Consider the following 23206-nt stretch of genomic DNA (forward strand, 5'->3'; position numbering starts at 1 on the left):
CTGACCAGCTCTATCTATTCACACTGAGCTTTTCTTATGGTTCCTATTTTTTTTTTCCCTCTAGAATATATTTCTCCCTCCCTACCTCTATCTACCTTTCAGGGTGCTTATGATCACTAGTCTGGCAAACTCTTCATTTTCCTTCTGAGTCCTCTTTCATGCAGCTCTCTCACATTTGGACTCTGAGTCTCTCTTTCTAATTCAAAGTTGATTTTCTCTATTTGCCTCTCTCTTGACCCTTTTCTATTGTTTTCTTCTCTTTCTTTTGTTTTTAGATAGGTCACTTCATATTTGGTCCTGGTGCTCATCTCTTATGTGTCTGGGTTTAGTTTTCCAGATTCCCACTTCAGGGGCTACCTTCTGTGCCACTGTTGTCCCTGTTGCCTGGTGCTTGTATTTCTCAGTTCACACTCACAGACACTTCCATCTTGTTTCTTTCAGTGCTATGTCTATTTCTAGAATTTAGAAAGAATAGAGTTGTAGGTCTATAATACAGGGATCCCTTGAGATTAAACCAGGGTAGGGCTGTGTTCCTTACATACATCTTACTCTTCCTGTTCATTTCCTTTCCTGTGATGCAGTCATTTCTTTGTTGCCTCACCAGCGAAGAGCTGTGAGGGTTGCACAGTTTTTGGAACAGGGCTGACCATTGTTCTGCCATTTCCCAGAGAGCTTTTTCTCCCAAAAGTCCAGATCTTGACAAGTTATTGCATAAATGCCTTATGTCACTTGCGTGAATACTGGACTACTCACATACTTTTGTTAAGACCATACATAAGCTGTGCCCAACTGTGGATGTATTCAGTATGTGCCACTGTACAAGGTCAGTAGTTTGCCAGAGACAAAGGAGGGCTCTTAAAATGTGTAAAGAAAAGCTAGCAAATAAAGCAGAGAGAGTAAGCCTTTAAAAATAACATTTCAGTCCTTGTAAAAGATCAGTGCCCTGTAAATGTGTTTGTCGTTATAATATTTTTGCAGACATGTACGCTGCAGAAAGACACGTTTTACAATAGTTTTAAGGCTTTTTTTCTACATTTCATTAATGCACTGTGAAAATGTGTGTCATTGTGTAAAATATCATTAGATTATAGTTCTCTGTCTTTTGTAGGTAGCTATTTTGAAAGTACTGCCAGAAACACACAGCACTCCCACAAATTGCCTTTTTTAAACTAAAGAACAGCTTTACAGATTCCCTTGACACCTATTAAATATGAGCTAATACTGCCTCCATGCCACCTACACACCATCTCAGCATCCATTCCATAGTTTTGAATGTCTGTACTTCTACATCCTACACCTTTTCTTGAAAGAAAGAAAGAAAGAAAGAAAGAAAAGAAAGAAAGAAAGAAAGAAGGAAAGAAAGAAAGAAGGAAAGAAAGAAAGAAAGAAAAAGAAAGAGAAAGAAAGAAGGAAGGAAGGAAGGAAAGAAAGAGAGAGAATAAGAACAGCTTCCTCCCATCCTTTCTTCCTCCTCCCAGGAAAAAAAAAAAAAAAAAGCCCTGTAGCAGTAATTGAAGCTTTGGTAGTCATCAATGACAATTTTACTTAATCTTTAAAAAATGTGTCATTTTGAAAAATAACATTTAAAGCCCTAATGCTTTTCTAATTAAAATAACTATGACTGTAATTCACAGATGGTTTACTTTTACAGGAGTCTGAATGACATTAAAATTTCAGACTCAGATGAAAGCACTTTGTAGCCCCGAAAGTACGGAAAACCGACTTCTTTAGGGGAAGAACATTTTAACCTTTTTCCCCCTAGGTAAGCAGGAAACACTTTGTGGTTAGAGAAAAGACCACAGTGAAGACAAGTGGCAGGCTCACAAACTGTAGTGATATCCAGCATATGAAATGCCAACCTTTTTCAGTGTTCCTGCTTTCACTGAACGCCAGAACTGCGCAGAGGAGGCAGGGAGACTAACTTGTTCTCTATCAGCTTCAGAGGATATCAGATTTAGTTCAAAGATGGAGCAACAGAGATCTCCAGCAATGTGAACGTAACCTGATGTCTTACAGTAGTTTATTCTATACATGCCTCTGTCTAGATGTCTATTCTCAATAGACCTGGCATATGATGTAACATCTGCAGATAGCTTTTATCTGAATGTAAAAAATGAATTTGTATTCTGTCCGTTCTTCATTCACTTAAAAATCATAGCAGACCTCTACTAATGAAGTTCTTAGTATAAGTGATACCATGATAACTCCATTTATGTTGTTCCTTGGGTATGGGATGGGAGAAAAGAGCGCTGATGATTTGCATGTCCCCTAGCTGGCTTTGTGAGTCTACAGAGGCAGATGGCGAACACTTGTAGCTACACTGACCATAAGCTTGAGCAGTTGTCTTGACTGTGATTTTGTGACTGAATGCTGCAAAATAAATCACAACTCCATGTTTAGTTAAGTTACACACTTGAAGTACATCATAGATGTGATCAGTGTGTTAATTACGAGACTAATTGAGAATGGGGTTGTTAATTTTGCTGTAAGCATTTCTGGTTATAAGGGCTTCTTCTAAGGTTTCAAAATGTAACTCTTCATCTCCTTCAACTGATTTTTCTGATTTTTCTACTGTCAAAGTACCATAATCTTGCCCTAATAGGGAGGCATGCTTTAGACTTCCAGTGAGGAAGGAAGGACAGAAACAAGCATTTTAGGAAAAGGAGGGAAAGAGATGAAATGAGAAAGAGTGTACAATTGGGTATAGGCCTTAGACAGAGGGGTTAAAAAAAAAAAAAAAGTCTTCAAAGTGGTGTAGAGGGCTTATGGAAAGAAGAAGTGGGGTGTAAACAGAAAATGTCACCAGAGGAGAAGAATATAATTTTAAGAAGTATCTGTATCTGCACACTGGTTTTCTGAGAACTACTCAGAAAAAAAAATGCTAGTTTTAAAAACTACATGATAATTTCATTGCAGTTAACCATATGAGTAATAATTCAGTTATTCTTATAGAACAATTCTGGATTTAAGGTGATGTGAGCAAGTAGATGAAGATTTTAGTAGCCAAAACTAGTAACAAGAAAAGTTCAATATGTGATTTAACAAGATGAATAGAAAACTGTTTTTATGAGCATTTATCATAGAATTTGCAGCCTTTAGTGACAGAATGGATGTGGTGGGAGGAGTCGAGATGAAGTTCTGGTATCGTGGAAGAAAGCTGAAGGTTCAAAAGAATGCTTGAAGGGAAGAGAAGAGCAAATTGACATGGTTTGCTGTGAAAACATGAAAAATTTGCTTGTTCATAACATGGAATTAGATGCCTGAAAGAGAAGCAAACTTAAACTGAAGAAGAAAGTGGTTGACTTATTTTTCTTTGAATTTTTTTTTTTCTGAAGAGAGGAGGAAAAAAATTGGGAACAAAAAGAAAGATTCCTAAGGAAATTTAGCAAGTTCTGTTAATGAAGCAGACTGCAGATGATGGATGAAGAAGGAATTTGGAGTGCTAAGAACCAGACAAGGAGACAAGTGTGAAAGTACAGGAAGAAAAGCGAAAACTTCTGTTTGAAGTCAGCAGTCAGAAAAATGAGGATGAGAATATGTCCCTGAGAGCAAAGTGTGAGAGCCTAATGAGAACTCAGTGAGATTGCTTCAGATGAATATGACGTTATAAAATTATGAGGCATCACTTAAGATAATCTATTAAGTAACCATAATGGCACCATTTTACCAAGGTAGCTACAATTGTAGAAACAGGGCTCTTGGACAAAAGCAATTTTGTTCTGGAATAATAACTTCAATTTGTAAGCAGAAGGATTATTCCAGAATAGATGGTCTGAATAGAGGAGCTATTCTGGAATAGCTAAGCTATGCTAGTATTTCTGTAGCCGCACAGTTTTCTAAAATAGCTGTTCCAGGCATTTTCAGCATGTAAAGAAAGCCTATTCCTTATTTATGAGTTTCTACAGTGGCAAGACAAGTAATATGTTTTTTTAGCACCTTGCCTTCACACACTTTGCAGTAACACAAAAAGGCTTATTTTATTGGGAAAAGAGTTACTAACAAATAAAAAATTAGAAATAATTCTAATTTTGCCATTTGAGTGCATCTGATTTTAACTAAAAGACTAACAGTTGACAATCATTGTCTGTCAGCTCAAACTTTAGAATTAGAGACTCCTAACATTTGTTTCAAAGTAGTTTTTCTGTAGAGTAGAGAGAAGGGAAGCCGAGGGACTAAAAAGTGCTCCTGCCATTTCTGAATTTTGTTAATGGAGTTTAGACATGGTATATGTGTCCTGGCTATCTCTGGTTTATCACCACCAGTGAAGTATACCTGACAACAGTGTTTGGATTAAAAGCAGTTAGTTGAAAAGGTGTGCAAATCTCCCTGCCAACTACCTGGCTCCTACATCTATACTAAAAAAACAGTGGAGCAGGATGGTGCAATGAGAAGAAAATGAGCTTGTGCACTGCGTACAAACAAGAATTGGAATGAATGTCTGCAATTTCAGCCAGACTGGTATTAATTAATCAGCATGCTTATAAACCATAAAAAATTATTAGCTAGAAAAAAGCTATAATCTTCACTGGATAGCACAGCTACCTGGTACTGTCTTGTTATTTCTTAGAAGTGAAGTTTCTTCTCCAGAATTTCTGAGAAGAAAGTGATATAAACAAAAGCATCATTTCTGCAAGCTTTTTAGTGACTTAGTATTTGTGGAGTAGCTTTCTTAAATTTTTTGTAATTATTATTTATTTTTAAGGCTATTAGAAAGGAATGATTTTGAAGATTATACAGAGAATAATTTTAAGGATTGTTTCAGCATGTTCTGAAAGTATCAAAAGGAAGGTGTTTCTTTTTGGTGTAACTAATTAACTTTTTCTGTAAAGGGAGAGGAGCATCCATGTATGCTGTTTTTATTAAGACCCTCAAAGAGCTAGATAAATCAAGCAAAGCAAATGTTCAGTGCCAGCACAAGCTCATACGCTCTGTCAATACTTAGGAAAGCAGTTTTCACAAATGCAGCTCTGACTTCTTGATTCTGAGAGGAGACCTGCAGAACAGCTTCAGCTGGCAACTCCAGGAACCAGGGTTCATGATTTTATAGGACACTAGGAATCATTCTTACCAATGGCATTGAGTTTCTCCCATCCTACAATTTGGGCTGAATCTTTTCTCTTCTACTGATGTCATTTGTGTGCTACTGTTTTCTGCTCCACATAGGTTTAAGGTTTCTCACCTTTCTCCGTGCTCACAGTCCTCTGTTTTATGAACACTAAACCTTGTTTTCTATTAAATTGTCTAACACATTATCATAGAATCATAGAATCATAGAGGTTGGAAAAGACCTCCAAGGTCATCTGGTCCAACCGTCCCCCTGCACTATTACCCATTAAACCATGTCTCTAAGTACCACATCATTAGTGTAATTACATCCAGAATGCTTTCTTTTCCAACCCATATTTAATGTGAAGACTGTTTGTCCTGGATGTTTTTGGACATGAAGGGGGAATTTGTGTATGACATCTTGTTTGTCCTTTCTAAATACATTTTTTATTCAACCAAGTGATATTGCCTCTCTGTACAACTATTGGCATTGTACTCTATTCTTAAATGGCAGATCTGATCTCAGTCCTTAGATGGATTGCATACATACTGTTGTTATTTACTTGTCATCATTTTGGCATTTTTTAGTGATGGTGAAGGTTTCCCTGTTGTTTGTATTCTAGATAGGAGTCCGAAAAGTGTTTCTTAAGTACTGGCAAGCTGACCATCTCAACGATTTGTGCCTTCAGCTTCGGAAGAAAATTATAACCTGCCAAAAAGGTAACGATTACAGAGCAAGTATTCCTGAGTTGTCGCCTTGTGCACTCAGAAGAAACATATTGCATAACAACAACAACAAATTTCTCCTCCTTGAATAGTGCTGTATTTTATATATTTCCATATAGACATATTTCCAACTAACTGCTTATACAGATTCTTGGAGATGATGCAAGCATTGGTAATGCTTGCACTTTCTGTCTGTGAAACATAATTTTATGGAAAACTATTGACTACAATTAAAAATAAGGAGAGCTTGAATATTTCCTTTTTAAAGTATGTTCATTGATTTTTCAAGGCATTAATATCACCTTAAATTTCTTGTTGCAAATCAAATACAATAACAAAGATAGAAAATACCTGCGTGTTCAAATGTTTGTGAATACAAAGCTAATAATTTAATGTTTGGTTGTCTTTATTTTCTCCTTTTGTTGCAGCTTTTTTATTAGAAAATACTTTTTTATTTTTAAGCTTTTTTTTTTCTTCTATGTTTTTGTTTTTACTAAGATCACTCTGACATTTTTGGCTCATTTTTTAAAGGAGTTAGTATTCGCTGTCTCCTGATTTCCTGTTACTTCTATTCCGTTTCCTATCAAAATCTCAAATAACTGCTTCCTTAACACAGTGCATTATTGATCTAATTAGCTGATGTCTGCAACATTTCCCATTAGCACCTTTTTTAAGGAAATCAGAAAGACAAAAACTTACTTTGTTGGTTTTATTGGTCAGATAGACAATATTACAGACTTAAGAATATATAACCCAGTTCCATTTTAACTAACTGTTCTTCCCTGTGAGACTACAGTGAAAAATAGAGGAAACCAAGAGAAAAGTTGAATTTGGAAGTGGAATCAAAATTGTAGCAGTTCAGGAATGAATGTGGAGGGTAACAGCTAACACAGGCCACAGGTCAGCTGGGTGCTGAAAATTGTGCCTGATTTTGTATCCGAATAACCCTGTTGTATTCATACATTTAGAAAAGCAACAGTGACTTATCCTGTCTCCCTTCTCATGCCGACCTATCAAAGAAAGGGAATATTTGCCTTTCAGAGTCCAATTTACGGAGTGCTACACCTCAGATACATTCATGCTTTACAGAGCTAAGGGAATAGGCACCTGCCAAACCCTGCCTGAAGAATGAAGATGATAGGTTTTCTTGTCTTTTTTTTTTTTTTTGTCTTCTAGTTATCCTTAATTAGGCTAACTTGAAAAGTCTTTTTCACCAAAATTATGTGGTTTTGCTATGTAACTATGGCTCATCTGTATGTTTTCTAGAATCTGGGAAACCTGAGAAACTAAGGAACTTGTATGAGTAAGAAATAGCTACACATCCATTTTACTACATTAGTTCGTGAAATATGCTGCCCTTCACAAATGGGTACAATTGAAATTTGCAGAATTAGCATGCCAAAGAGCACCGGCAGGTTGGGAGCAGGATAGGTACCTGTGCCTTGTTCTTATGTAGTCCTAAAACTGAGATGCATAAACTTTTACACTTGGATGATGATGCTTAGCAATTAATAATATCACTCCTGCTGCATATCCATGTATTTCTACCCTCATCCCTTGCATCCAAAGAAAGATAAATCTCTCTTGATAGTATATTGACTAATAGCAAAATTACTCAATATTTTCTGTAGCAATCTTAAAATGTAGTATCATATAACCGTACAAGGACTTAAATGGGAAACTATAACTGTACAAGGACTTAAATGGCCTTGTCCAAAATTGTTAGCTGAAGAGAATGGTTTTACCCCAGTCTTACAAGCAATCCCTTCAGCATTTCCATACATTTTGGAAAAAATAAAAAGAAAAAAAAAAGGAAAGAAGAAGAAAAAAAAACTAAATTAAATTAAACTTAATTAAACCAAGTTAGGTAAGTTTTTTCTGTTATCCTGAAAGTTAATTTACACAAGCAAAGAAAGGGGTGATTTTACAGGCTCTTTTTTTTTTTTCTTTTTTTCTGACAGTTTGAGAACTACATATGGGAAGTTTTGATCATATTGAATCGTTGAGAAAATTGATTGCATAGGAAAATCCATCATCTTTAGATTCTTCCATTAAAATTTGTCCAGATTAGGAATTAACATTAATACATTGTATAGACAGTAGTTAAAACATTTCTCACAGAAACCAGATCCATGGTCTACTTGAATTTTGATTATTCTGATCTTTGACTTTAGATGAACTATAAAGAATTAGGTATTTTAATGCCCTGAGCGTGCTAACCTCTATTATTCTAATTTGCATAAGTGAGAATTATTGTAGATCTACATAAATAAGGAATGAGTTTATAACACAATTTAAGTACTCATACAGTACTATATGACACAGAGAGTAAAGATCTAGGAAATGACAGTTTCATTTCACATCTGTTTTTGACCTTCTGAAATTGATTTTTTTTGTTGCTGTTTTTTTCTGTCTGAAGACAAAATCTTTCAAATATCTTCATAGAAAAGGAAACATGGTGAAATGTCCATTTTTTAATGAAAACCTGAGATACTCAGTTCATGAGAATGTGTGGAAAAAAAAAAATCTCTTCCAAACCTTCCTGGCTAAACTTTCTTGAGCATTTCTTCAAAACATCTCTGCTTTGATGAATGTGCTTATTTCAGAGTAGTCTCTAGGTGCTACAGCTAGTTATAATGGGCATCATTTTACTGGGCCATCCTAGCAGACTACTCTGCATCATTCATGCCTGCTACCAATCCTACTGGAGGTCTGGCCTTGTATTTCCCTTTCATAACCCACCTTAGTGTTGTTACTGATCCCCTCTCATTTTTTAGCCAATATCGAAATACAAATGTATAAGCACACTTGTAAAAATGCAGCTGTACTTTAATATACAAGCTTCTTTTCAAAGTCATCCAGGATTTGATACTTAAACGTTTGTCAAATGCCCAATCTGCTCTGCAGCAGGTAATTTTAAAGAAAATACTGGAAGTGAAGGAGCAATTTTTGATTTTTAAGCTCTTTGAAATTTTTCATACTTGCGAGCCGTGAACTCTGATAATATTCTGTACATGTATTCATTACCTTCTCAACAGCAACATTATGAATTCATACTCAGTAATGTGTATATCCACTGTGAATTCTCATAAAATTGTCAACAAAAAAAACCTGTGCTATTAATTTCCTTTTCAACTAAATTGGGTAAGTGCATTAATGTTTCAGGTTTTTAAGAAGTCAGATTTTATTATAGAATGTAACTCCAAGGGATTGAAAATGGCATGACTGGCTATGATTATAAAAATTGTAAACCTTCAAAGTTGTCCATTATAAATAATATCAAAGTATATGAACTTGAATGTTTCCAAAACCAGTGAATTTTGGATAGCAGCACCATTAGGACATTAACATTACCCTGTCTTGTATTTCATCAGCCAGGCTTAGAGCATCTCTAAAAACAAAAAAATCTTGTTTTAAATATCCAAACAAGGACATAAAAGGTGAAACTATCTTACATTGCCCTCTGCTTTATCTATTTGTTTTATTCAGTATCATCTTACATTCATAGAAGACTAATTGTATCTTTCTCTCTCTACATTTTTCCTTTAGATTAATTCAGCTTGACTGTCATTTGATGTTACTTTGCAGTGCTCCTACAACTAACTTTGCAGTGCTCCTACAACTAATTACATTGTTAAAAAGACCTATACGTGGTAGCATATATATATATTTTTTTTAATCTTACAACCTCATTATTTTCATTAGCATCTCCCAAACACAAAACAACATCTTATACAGGCTATTTCCTGTTTACTTTACTTATGAAAAACTTTCATTTGACCAAAATGATGGCAAACATTATAAGGAATGATGAAATTTGACCCATTTTTGTTACATGTAAGTTGAAAGTCAGCAGTATTTCAGGCACTAGGCAAATAATACTATAAGAAGTGCTTCCCTGTGAGGTACACAGAATTTGCTCTAGACCTGGAAAGAAACAGCACCTTGGGGAAATTGAAAACAAGCAAACAAACAAACTAACAAGAAAAGCACCTTTGGCTGGTACAGCTCTTCCTCCTAAACCAGGAGGTATGCTCCAAGAATACTAATACCACTGGTTACAGGTAGAGTAATCAATTTGGTGCTGAAGTCATCATGGTCACAGAAGTCCCTGTGCCTTGTGTTTCTGATCAGCTGGGTGCTTCTGAAAATTCAGGAGACTAGGTGGTATTTAGGTTGGGTAGAAGTGGTTGAAATGCGTGTACATACTTAGAAAAGTAACACAGCTATTACAGGAGATACACCAAAACATAAGGCTGACAAGGAGTGTGAAAACTAGACCTGATAGACACATAAAGCTGATGCAATGTAGATGAAAATTTTAAACTGCAAAATGCAGATGATATGACAGAAACATTTCAGAAATTTGCATTAATTGTCTTTACTGAAAAAAAATGAGCAAAGTCTCAGTCAAAGTTCTTGTGTTGGTTTTGATTTTTGATTTATTTATTTTTTCTGTTTATAGGTACACAGAAATATCTAAAATACTGTTTTAAGTTGATCAGATCCAAACGATCTTATAGTTTCTATGGCATTCAATGCAACAATCATTTACTCAGGGGGTTATTTTGAAACAAATAATCTTTTGATCTTTTCTTTGTAAGTGTATGCTTCTGCATTCTGCATCATACATCCAAGTTTCCAGTTGTAATGCAAACAAAAATAACTTTCAGTGAAAGTAAACATTTTGAGTTATGATAGCTTAAATTTGCGAATGAATTTGCTGTCATACTATGTTTTAAGCACTAGAAAACGGTTCCATTTTTTGTATGTATATATGCAGTCACATTTCTTTCATTCTTTGTATAAGATGTTGACTGAATTTGATTTATTTATGTTTACAGCAGAACACACAGTAATATTAATTTATTTGCTAATCTGTTAGTTGTCTTTCATTAGTTCATAATTTTTTCTTTTGTTATGGTAGTTGTAAGAGGATTTCTAGCTCGCCAGCACATGCTACAGAAGATGAGCATCAAACAGCAAGAGGTCACCTCAATCAGAAGCTTCTTGCAGAATGCCGAGGATATGGGGCTGAAAACATATGATGCCTTGGTCATTCAAAATGCTTCTGACATTGCTCGGGAAAATGACCGGATCCGCAATGAGATGAATGCAGCTTACCACAGGGAAAAGCTAGAGGCTAGAAACAAACCAGAGGAAGTCCACAAAAGGTAAGATGAGAAAATATCTTCTGTGCTGGATAGTGAAGAATTAGAGCATTTCCTCAGCTTTTCTTCCCTGCTTAGAAAGTCACAGGAATTCTGGAAGATTTTCAAGTATATGCTCAGCCTGAATCAGTATTAGACACTATTTTGTTTGTGTAGCAGGTAATTAAGTCTAGACACTAAAGGACACTGGTAATGTACTATTCAAGGGAGACTGAGCTTCATAGGAACATATTCAAGCCTCTGAGGACTTTATTTTTTACATAAATACTTTTTAATTTGAAGATAAATAGATTATAGTTGAACTTTCATCAAACCAAAGAAACAAAAGAAAAACTCATCTAACTTAAAATTCCAACATTGGGAAATGCCAAGATAATGAAAAACAGCCAGGAAGGCATTAAAATGCAACAAGATGCAGACTAAGAAATCCTGAACGTGTATTGAACTAGATAGATTTTGAAGAGGATTCTTTGCTCTTATTTAAAAATAGATGAAAGTTTGTTTTGTTTAGCTCCCATCAGAATTTTCAAGAGTACCTATTGTGCAAATCCAGCAGGTGTTGGAGAGCCTTTCTTTCCTTAGCTGTGGTGTCCGAGATCTTTTTTTCCCTCAGACGCCTGAATGGGCAAAGGTAGCATTTACAGTTACTAGCAAGTATGTATCAGTTGCAGGAAAGTGTCTATAACTTGCTGGACATACAAATATTTATTTTTCCATAGGAACTTAATTCTCATCCGGAACAACTGCCTTTGGTTTCATTGCTTTTGTCAGTGACTTTTATTAAAGTGAAAATGGCAGTGCATCTGCTTAATTAGCTTCAAATATCCCAGTGATTACATATTGGAGGAAATGCCTTTGTAGAAAAGACTGTAATTAAACATTACAGTGAAAACAAATTATCCACTGAGCACCACACTTTCATCTTTAGCTGTTTCATTTACTACATGGGCAGCTGGCTATATCCTGTGTATGAATTCCAGCTCTGCTGGTGATCTGCCATGCAGAAATACAATTTAAAAAAAAAATAGGGATTTGTTTGTAAAATGATGGTATAGACATCTATCTAATACACTGCCACTGTAAGTTAAAAGGTTTTCAGCGTTTTGATTTTCGGAGGAGTAAAATGTTGGAAGAATTTTTGTTAAAAATCAGTTTGTTGGAGGCAGCTGATAAATGTCACTTCTCAGGATGCATTGAAATAGCAAAAAATAAAAGTAAAAAATGGAATGAGTAAAAGTCCAAAACTGTGATATTTGTTATCTTTAAAAGGATAACTAATAAGTAAGCTTAAACAGGAGGATATATAGATATCTAGGTGGAATAGTTCAGGCAGCCAATGTCGGTGGTTAAAAAGGTCATTAATATTTTAAAGATTTGCATTATCTAAATAGAATTTATTGTTGTCTTTTTAGAAAATAGTGATAAAGGCTCAGCATTTGCTGCCTCAGTAACTTTCCATTAAAATGGCTTTCCCAGAAATTATCATTCAGATTGGAAATGCAGCTTTTGATTGTGTGCAACAATCAAAGTGTGAACGATTCATTCGGTGAACGTCTGATCAACAATATGCAACTGCTTAAGGAAAGCTGCATTTGTGCGAAAAGGGGCCAGTGTCCTGATTTATCATGAAACAGGAAATGGAAGAAAGCTAGCAGCTTGATCAGGATTTGTTTGTCAGAAGATTACTCCACACATCCCCTCCGCGCAGCAGGGGAGTTGTGAGGTTGTTTACCAAAAAGCTGTTGTTATGTTTGCATGAACAGGTTCATTGTTATCACTTGAATAATGCATCTGGGCCTCTCTTCTGTGTTTTCAGAGCTGAAGACAAGGGTGGGAAGGTCTCTGAGGACAGCTTTGCCGGCTGTCGAACGCCTAAGCACTTTCACTCCAGCTCCGTCCCCGTCCCCATGGCGGTGGACGGCTTGGTACATTCTGCGGCTGGGTCATCCATCAGGTCCCCCTCCCTGCACTCTGTGTTCAGCATGGAGGACAGCAATAGCCTGCCGTCACCAAGGAAACAGCCTCCTCCCAAACCAAAGAGGGACCCCAACACACGGCTGAGCGCTTCCTACGAGGCTGTTAGCGCTTGCTTGTCGGCAGCTTCTAAAGAAACCGCCAGCGAAGGTTAGGCACAAAGGGGGAAGCCGTCACAAATGTTGCTCTAGGTTATTGATTTGTTCTTTCCACTTTGATCCCTCTAAGCACAGGCAAGCGCCTTTGAAAAGCCCCGCTTCCGTAAAATATTTCAGTGGCAGTAAATAAAGTTAGTCAATTTGTCATTTGCTCCCAAATCGGCAAATAGGTACTTGTGTGTTCTAATTGCCTGGTTTGTCAACAGCCAAAGCCTGTTTTCAGAATTCCCTCTAGAGGCAAATGATCTTTGTCAGCTTCAGTTTTTCTACCCCACTGACTGTTTTATTTCACCTTTTTAACTGTCTATTAGAATATCTTGCATTGCTCAGACAGAATGCTCAAATCTTGAATTTCACCAAGTTAAATATTAAACTTTCTCCCGCTTTTGCTCTGTGTTAACATGAATAACTTGTGCATTCAGTGGTTGATGATTGTGCCATAACTTGCTTATGGTGAATTTTTTGTTTGGAATGAAACTGCTATGAAAGTCCCAAAGTGTTGCAATGCATTATTGTGCATTAGGTCCAGTTTTGAGTTCTGTTCTTCTCTCCTCCTACACTCTTGATGAAGATGAGGGATGCATTCTGCTTTTCCTTGTTAAGCCTGACTTGTCATGGTTTGTGTAAAGAGCCCCCTGTAAGCTTATCAGGGAAGATTTTTCAGGTTGGGTTTAAAGCTACATGTAACTATTCTCTACGCCTGCATACAATGGCTGTAGATTTTTGCAGCTCCCTCTTGCAAAATAATTACTCATGCCCAGTTTATTAGATGCAAGTCCATTTTCCTGACTTCTTTTCTCATTCAATGTCCTTGTAAAGTGAGATGAACTGTGTCCAATATAGTACTTTTAAACTATAAACTTCAGTGTCAGTTAAGGAGTAGTGGTTTAGGTTTTCTGTGCCCAGCACTGAAAGAAATGATTGATTTAACCAAAAAGCTGTAGCAGAGTTTCTGAAAGAATGAAAATTTATATATGTTTGTGTGGTCTTAACACTAATGCTTATGCACTCGCAAAACAGTCAGACTGGTTTCCCTGCTGTGCTCAGTTTTCAAGAATTATATATTCACTGAGTCTTTGTCCAAAACCAGCTCAATTTACACCATTTAATTTTGATCTTAAAAGACCGGTCACATATTGATGATTGGTGTCTATTATCTCCAGTCCACCTGTACCTGGAGGCTGTGAAAAGATATCTAGTTTTGTTAACTGTATACTCACTCAGTGGAAGAATTACCCCTAGGGTATGTGATTCCATAACTAAGTAAATTATTTCCACACCAACAATACAGAAGAAGCAGAGATAGGGATAATATCGGCCTAGAATTAGAGTTTTATATACTAAATAGAATCATAGAGTCTCAGAATGGCTTGGAATGGAATGAACCTTAAAGATCACCCAGTTCCAAACCCCCTGCCATGGGCAGGGACACCTCCCACTAGACCAGGTTGCCCAAAGCCCCGTCCAGCCTGGCCTTGAACACCTCCAGGGATGGGGCATCCACAGCTTCTCTGGGAAACCTGTTCAAGTGCCTTACCATCCTCTATGTAAAGAATTCCCTCCTAACATTTAATCTAAATCTGCCCTCTTTTAGTTTAAAACTGTTCCCCCTTTTCTATCACTATCTGCCCATGTAAAAAGTTGTTCTCGAAGCAGTTCACATAAAAGGCAGATACTTCAATTACTGGTGATAACATCCATGTCAGTGTAGCACCATGTTGAAATTCCTAGTTAAAAGCATGCCCCTGTATCATCTCCCTTGGGGCAAAATAAGTAACAAACACATATTTCCATGTGTTACAGACCATGCAGTGAACATTTGGATTCAAAAAATATCTCCTTGGGTGTTAGTTTTAGTGGCAGTAGAGGCTACCAAAGCAGATTGTATGCCCAGGCAGCAAAAGCTTGTGGTTCTGAAGCTGAAAGTTCTGCATTTTATTCCTTGAAATATGTATACTTTTGACTGAATCCCCGTGTGTGTGACTCTTATTGTAAAACTATATGAGCAAGATTTGAAAGCTTAAATACTGGCCCTGTGTAAGAAAAAAATTACTTTGATCTGTTAGTAACACACAGCTTTTTCACTTTCCTAGTACTGACCCGTCCAAGGCCACACAGTGATGACTATAGTACCATGAAAAAAATACCTCCCAGAAAACCAAAACGGAGTCCCAATACAAAACTTAGTGGCTCTTATGAAGAAATACCTGGCCAAAAGCCTAGGGATGTGAAACAGGCAAACGTAGTCACCAAACCAGGTGGCTATGACACTGTGACAGTACAGAGAGCAGTATCTGCTGATGGACCACAGCATGGTGTGTTGAGTCTCTACATGTCACAAGAAGAGGAAGAAAATGAGCCTGTCTATATTGAAATGGTAGGGAATGCAATGAAAAGCAGTTCTGCTGAAGCAGAAAGCCCAGAGCAAGGAGAGTCTGTATATGAGGAAATGAAGTATTTTCTGCCAGAAGAAGGAAGCAATGGTAATGGAATAATTTCAGTAGCGACTGGATCTCCTCCTCTGATGTTTGAAAGCAAAAAAAATGTTCATGTTGAAGCTGGAACATTGGATGAAAATAGTCAAGCAGCTGTAAACTATAAAGACTCATGTGACATTCCAGCCCCTTTCCCAAACTTGCTCCCTCACAGGCCCCCACTTCTCGTATTTCCTCCAACTCCTGTCACATGTTCACCTGCTTCTGATGAATCACCGCTAACACCACTAGAAGTTAAAAAGCTTCCAGTCTTGGAAACCAATCTAAAATATCCTGTGCAGTCAGAAGGCTCAAGTCCGTTATCACCACAGTACTCCAAAAGCCAGAAAGGAGAAAATGAAAGACCAGCATCTCCAGGCTTGGTTGTGTTCAATGTTTCCAGCAAAGTGACTCCTCCTTCAACACCACCCCCTCCTCTTCCACCACCCCCTCCTCCTGTACCACCTCCCGTTTCCTACCGGTCTTCCACACATTTTGCATTTCCTCCAGACCCTTGTGCTAGTTTTCTTATTAATACAGGGAAAACAGGTACAAACTCAGATCTATCAAAAGTACCTCAGAGACCAAACCCTGCTCCGCTTGGATGTTCATCTTCTCCATTCTCCAAACTGCCTTACTCTCCAAAGGTGGCAAGAGCAGATCACAGAAAATTGAACTCTAATTCATCATCTTCATTTCCGTACAGCCCTACAAACTCAAGGTCACTGACCAGTCCCCTTGATGAGTTAACTAGCTTGTTCAACTCAGGACGGAGCGTGCTGCGGAAATCTGCAGCAGGACGTAAGATCAGGGAGCCAGAAGGTAAGAATGATCTCTATGTATTTCTTCTGCACCAAAACAGTCTTACATTAAAAGGTGACAGGGTACATAAAAAACAAAAGAAACTTGTTCTTTTTTTTTTTTTGACAAAGATCCATTGTAGTCATAAGAAACACATGGGAAATTTGTTGCGTATGAAAAATATAGGCCTTCAGGTTTTCTCTGAAATGTCTTTTACCAAAACATTTGTACGACACAAAATCAAATGGATTATTTTCCACATTCCCATAGTCTCAGTAAAATAAGCACAGATGTTATATCATGTGAAATGAGTTTAGAATATCAATCCATAGAAATACTTTGAATGAAATGTATTTTTTATATTTCAGTTGGCTAGCTGTCTGGTAGGTTCCATTTCCATGAAACTCTGGATTTGGTCATACAAATCTCAAATGAATTTCAGACAAAGAGTATTGCAGTAAACTCTGTTTATTTCCCTTTTCTTTTTATTCTAACCTTTTCTCTAACTTATATACTTTTATGTACATACCCACAAATGACTTGATTTTCTGGCACCTGAAGTATGTAGTTTGTATCTAGTGCAAAAGTCAACTATAAAAAGAAGCAAAACTTGCCATTTTGCTAAGGTTTTTGAGACTATGGTCCTGAGACAATATCATTTAATTATTTGCCTTGTGCGGGTAGAAAGTGTTTATTGTGTTCAATATTCTGGATCAAATCTATGGATCTTACAAATACTGAAAATTCATCCTGGTATTAACAAATTCACTTCATTACTTTTTAAGGATGAGATGCTTCAGACCTAGCTTTGTCCATCTAAAAGCTCAAAATGTAGTTATCACATCCTTAGGCTATGAAGATACAGTCATTTTGAGAGTTTAATTCCTCCTACATTCCTCCCATTCTACACCGGGTATGAGGAAAGCCTAGATGATTAAACAAGTAGAGTTGTAACTTCTAAATGATTAAAGTTAGGTGAAGTAAATCCCATCCTGTGTATCGATTATAACACTGTCTCCAGTATTGTAACTTTATGTTACTTTTCTGATTTAAAATACAATCTCCTATTGAAAATAGTCAGTGCACTGTATACATGAACTCATCTCCCTAGCAGCATATCCTGAATGACCTGACTTGTGTGCAACCTCTAGTTTACACAAAAGAGATTATCTTCTTATTAAATGTCTATTTTCTTATTTATATACTGCTTCATTGATCTCGGTATCATATCCTGATTTATGTAGCTATAATAGGACAGAAGCAGGTGTTTGTGCTTACTCTGGACATATGTATGTCTGTCTGTGTGTCACCCTGTTTCTCTTTCCCTAAGATCTTGGCAGCCTTCAACCAAAACCTCTTTTAACCAAATACAAGGAGATACCTGTTGCCCCACTTGACCTGTTGTTTACAAGTTGTGAAGAACTTGTGGGTAATGTGATGTTTGGAGGCTGTTTTGGGCACAGCAATCATGAAATAATACTGTTATGGATTTTTGGAAAAATAAGGAAGGAGGTTAGCTGAATCTATACCTTAGATTTCCAGAAGGCAGACTTTGGCCTGTTTAGAGACCTGTTTGACAAGAGTCCCTTGGGAGGCAGATCTGAAAAGCAAAGGAGTTCAGGAAGGCTGGACCTTCTTCAAGAAAGAAATCTTATAGGAGCAGGAGCAGGCTGTCCCAATGTGCCAATAGTCAAGCTGTTAGGGGAGAAGACCAGGTTGGATGAACAGAGAGCTTCTTCAGGAACTCAGGAAAAAAAAAAAAAAAAAAAAAACAGAGAATTTATGAACTCTGGAAGAAGGGGCAAGGAAATCAGGAGGACCATAGAGCTGTTGTGATGTTGTGCAGGAAAGGAAATTAGAAGGGCAAAAACCCATCTGGAACTCCATTTGGCTAGAGCAGTGAGAGACCAGAAAAGAAGAAAAAAAATTGCTTTTATAAACATATATCAACAGCAACAGAAGGAGTAAGAAGAATCTCCATCCTTTGCAGGACGTGAGGGGAAATGTAGTGATGAAAGATGAGGATAAGGCCGAGGTACTTAATGCCTTTTTGGCCACAGTCTTTATTAGTAAGGCCAATTGTTCTCAGGGTACCCAGGCCCCTGAGTTGGAAGATGGTGACAGGGAGGGAGATGACGCTCCTATAATCCGATGGGAAACTGTAAGTGAGCTACTACATCATTTGAATGTTCACAAATCTATGAGACTGGATGGGATTCATCCAAGGGTACTGTAGGAGCTGGCCGAAGTGCTCGCCAAGCCACTTTCAATAATTTACCAGCAGTCCTGGCTAACTGGGGAGATTCCAGCTGACTGGAGGTTTTTGAATATGATTCCAATCTACAGGAAAGGAGGATCCAGAGAATTACAGGCCCATCAGTCTGACCTCGTTGCTAGGGAAGGTCACAGAACAGATCATCTTGAATGTCATCATATGGCACATGCCAGATGATCAAGTGATCAGACCCAGACAGCATGGGTTTATGAAAGGCAGGTCCTGCCTGACTAACCTGGTCTCCTTCTATGACAAAGATGACACGCTTAGTAGATAAGGGAAGGGATGTGGATGTTGTCGACCTGGATTTTAGTAAAGTGTTTGACATCGTCTCCTCCACAGTGCTGGAGAGACTGGCTGCTTGTGGCTTGGACAGGTGCACAGTTGTCTGGGTGAAGAACCAGCTGGATAATGGCTGGGCTTAAACTGTCGTAGTGAATGGAGTTCAGTCCAGTTTGTGGCTGGTCACCAGAGGTGTTCCCCAGGGGTCAATATTGAGGACAGTGTTGTAAAACATTTTTATCAATGATCTGGATGAGGCAGCTGAGTGCAGCCTCAGTATGTTCATAGATGATACCAAGTTGGGAGGGACTGTTGATCTGCTCAAGGACAGGAAGGCTTTGCAGAGAGATCAGGATAGACTAGATCAATCAGCCGAGTCCAATCTTGTTACATTCAGCAAGGCTAAGTGCTGGGTCCTGAACTTGGGCCATAACATACAGCAGTTTAGGCATGGGGTAGAGTGTCTGGAAAGTTGCCCGGCAGAAAAAGACCTGGGTGTGCTGGTTGACAGCCAGCTGAACATGAGCCAGCAATGTGCACAGATGTCCAAGAAGGCCAGTGGCACCCTGGCCTGCATCATAAATGGTATGGCCAACAGGAGTGGGAAAGTGATTGTCCTTTTGTATGTGGCACTAGTGAGACCTCACCTCAAATGTTTCATTCTGTTTCGGACTTCTCACTACAAGAAGGTTATTGAGTTGCTCAGTCATGTTCGGAGAAAAGCAATGAAGTTGATGAAGGAACTAGAAAACAAGACTTACTAAGGGTGGCTGAGGGAACTGGGGTTGTTTAGCCTGGAGAAAAACAGGCTGAGGCCTTATCACTCTCTACAGCTACGTGAAAGGAGGCTGTAGCAAGGAGGGTGTCAGTCTCTTTTCTTAGGTGGCAAGTGGTAGGATGCAAAGAAATGGTCTCAAATTGCACTGGGGGTGGGATGGGTGCGGGATAGGGGATGTTAGATTGGATAAAACATTTCTTCACAGACAGAGTGGTCAAGCATTGGATTGTGCTGCCCAGGGAAGTGGTGGAGTCCCCATCCCTGAAGATACATATGAGATGTGGATGTGGCACTAGGGGTTTAGTGATGAAAGGTTTAGTGATGAAACTGAGTAGGTCAGATTGACAGTTGGACTTGATGATCCTGAAGGTGTTTTCCAACCTGAATGATTCTATGACTCTGTGATTCTATGATGAAGATTTCAAAATAATTGGATTTCTACAAGTTTCATGAAAGTCAGTGACTAGATGGAGAGAAGAGACTTATACTTGGGAAGAAGGCCTCTACCAGCCATCAGAGAAACCCTGGTGGATGTAAGTCCTCTTGTAAGTCCTCCAGACCTAGAAAAAGTTCTAGCTGGACCGTGCATATTCCTAGATGTTTAATTCAATCAGCCATGGATACAAATTGAGACTTCATCAGTTTTCAACCTCAAGAGAATGCTTTGTTTATTATTCTAAGTATAGGAATTGATTAAATTTGTAAAGATAGTGCAGTTTTGTTTGCTTTGGCAGTTAGTTGATAACATTCAAAACCTATTAATACATGCAGATTTTTTTTTTTTTTAAGTTGGGGCTCTGCTTTTGTTGTATAGATAATACATTTTTATCTGCTAGGAAGAAACGATCAGATTTTAAAGTCAGCTCTTTGGATGTATTGTCTCAAGGCTCTCTAAAAGTATCTAGTGAGGAAGTGTGGTAAGCCTACTCCATTTAAGTCAGAAAATTTACTTTTACCTTAAAAATTTTTTGCTTTGGATTTGAGGGTTTCTACAAACTCAATTTTCAACTAAATGTGACCAAGACAGAGTTCAGCCTGGGTCTCCTGTGGGTTGAAGCTGGTGCATTAACACAGGCTACCATATAAAACCTCTAAATTTACCTTTCGCATGGAAAATGTTGTACTTCTAAATATTTCATCAAGGCAGCACTAACTATGAAAGATCAAAGTTCAAAAAAGATATAGAATAAAAAACCTGAATCAATATTTTATGATCTAGGAAGCTACTGTATAATACTAAGTGCAGTTACATATGAATAGTTCAGCAATGAGCAGATGGATGGAAAGTAACAAAGAAATACAGGTGAAGGTATGTGCAATGTTTTTGACTTTTTTTGTGTACTTCACAGGTTTTGTTCATTTCTAGGGTAACAGCTGGAATAAATAGTCTTTTATTAAACCTCTGATACAATTAATTAAATGACAATCGGCAGAATAGGCTCTAAAACTACAAGTTGTCTTACGTTCTGATTTTTTATCACCTATTACTTTATGCATATGAAGTTCCTGGAAGACTGCCTTCTTTTTTCAATTCATGTCATTATTTGTATTATTGTACTTATATGAGATGATGTGGTAAAAAAATTAAATAATTTTAAATGGAAATTCATGAAAATTGACACAACCTAGACCAGCACTCTGTAATGTGCAATTTACTTTATTTCTGTATATTATATAGAATATTATAGAAATATTGTATTATAACTTAACAACTTTAACTCAAAACTGAAAATACAAATGTGGGCCATTTCAGAGTCAAGGAAAGTTAGCTATGGGAATCAATATGTCTCTGTACAGGATCATCAGCCTTGGAGATAAAAGCCTCTTTGCCAATAAAAGTGTAATACAGACAGATCTCCCAACATGCCTCCCTCTTACCTAGAGGAGTAATTTCAAGGCCTGAATCCTTGGCACTGATATCCTTTTGGCTCCTGACCTCACTGTGGGAAATGATCATCCAGAATTCCACTAGAATGGATTTGTGGTTTTCTGATGGACTGCTGGTTTATTGTGAACTGAACTGAGATTACCTTTCTTTCACACAGGCAACAACAACAAAAAAAATAATCAGATGGCAACAACTTTCATTACCTGGTGTTATAGACTGGGCGTATCCAATCTTCTTCTAAAATAACAAAATAATCTACAGGTTCAAGTAATGATCAGAGTCTAGAATAGAATAGTTCAGTATGAAGGGACCTTCAGAGATCATCAAGTCTAACTGCCTGACCACTTCAGGGCTAGCCAAAAGTTAAACCATTGAGGACATTGTCCAAATACCTGTTGAACACTGACAGGTATGGGGTAACAACCACTTCTCTAGGAAGCCTGTTCCAGTGTTTGACCACCCTCTCAGTAAATAAACTTTTCCTGACATCCAGTCTGAACCTCCCCTTGCACAGCTTTGTGACATTCCCGCACATCCTGCCATTAGCTCACAGCGGGCAGAGACTGGCACCTCCCTCTGTGCTTCCCCTCCTCGCAAAGTTGTGGAGAACAATGAGGTCACCCCTCAGGCACCTTTCTCCAGACTAGACAACCCAGGTGTCCTCAGCCTCTCCTCAAAGGATGTACCTCCCTGTTTACTATCATCAGCAAACTTCCTGAGGATGCATTCTACTCCTGCATCCACATCACTGATAAAAATGTTGAAGAGGACATCATAGTATTGAGCACCAGGGAATACCGCTAGTGACTGTCCATCAGCCAGAGGTAGCCCCATTTGCTACAACCCTCTGATCTCTATCATCAAGCCTGTACATCACCCAGCAGATCATGTACCTGTTCATCTCAGAGTTGGACAATTTGTCCAGAAAGATGCCGTGAGATAGAGTATCGGAGACCTTGTTAAAATCCTGAAAGATTACATCTGCCACCTTCTCTTCATCCACTAAGTGGGTGACCTTATCACAGAATGAGATTTAATGACCAAGTCATTGGCTGGCTGCACGCATGCTGTCTTACTGATGTTTAGGGCATCAATCTGTTTTCCCAGGCAGAAATTTGTCAACGCACAGAAGCATTTTTGTCAGGATATTGTCCTGTTGAACTCTGAAACTTGTAGTTTCAGTATAGTCATATACTGTGCAATTGTTTCAGTATACTGAAACAGTAGTTTCAGTATGTCGTATAGTGTGCAATTTCTTGCAAAATACATGTAATGAGAAAAGTTTTCAGCTCTACAAAACTTATAGTTTAAATAAGCAAAACTGTAATAATTGTGAACTGAGCTGAAGTGATTTCTCCAAGCTTGAGAGGAGTTGCCATTGAAGCTACAGATGTATTGTTAGACAGGAAATCCCTTTTACTCCATATCAAATGAGACTTGAGTGAAAATTAGCAGTAATGCACACACACCTTTCTTCTATTCTTCTAATTTGTACAAATAGTAACTTTAGTTAGCAGGTCAAATAGAAGCTGAATGATCATGTATAGAGTTCCTACCCAGGTATTTCTAGATGAAAACATTGGACTTGAAACTAGATTTCCTGAAACCCAATTCAGTGCCTTAATCTGAACAC

General features: G+C 37.8%; 1 protein-coding gene across 1 annotated transcript in view; it reads left to right on the forward strand.

Annotated features, from left to right (window-relative positions):
* Positions 1 to 23206, forward strand: part of MYO16 (myosin XVI) — a 382912-nt gene that overhangs the window by 324665 nt on the left and 35041 nt on the right. Inside the window, exons 29-32 of the mRNA XM_035565595.2 lie at positions 5670 to 5766; positions 10700 to 10946; positions 12760 to 13067; positions 15169 to 16371. Coding sequence (XP_035421488.1) covers positions 5670 to 5766; positions 10700 to 10946; positions 12760 to 13067; positions 15169 to 16371 — 1855 coding nt within the window. The remainder of the gene's footprint in view (positions 1 to 5669; positions 5767 to 10699; positions 10947 to 12759; positions 13068 to 15168; positions 16372 to 23206) is intronic.

Source organism: Cygnus atratus, chromosome 1 (assembly GCF_013377495.2).
Source record: "Cygnus atratus isolate AKBS03 ecotype Queensland, Australia chromosome 1, CAtr_DNAZoo_HiC_assembly, whole genome shotgun sequence".
Classification (NCBI taxonomy): domain Eukaryota; kingdom Metazoa; phylum Chordata; class Aves; order Anseriformes; family Anatidae; genus Cygnus; species Cygnus atratus.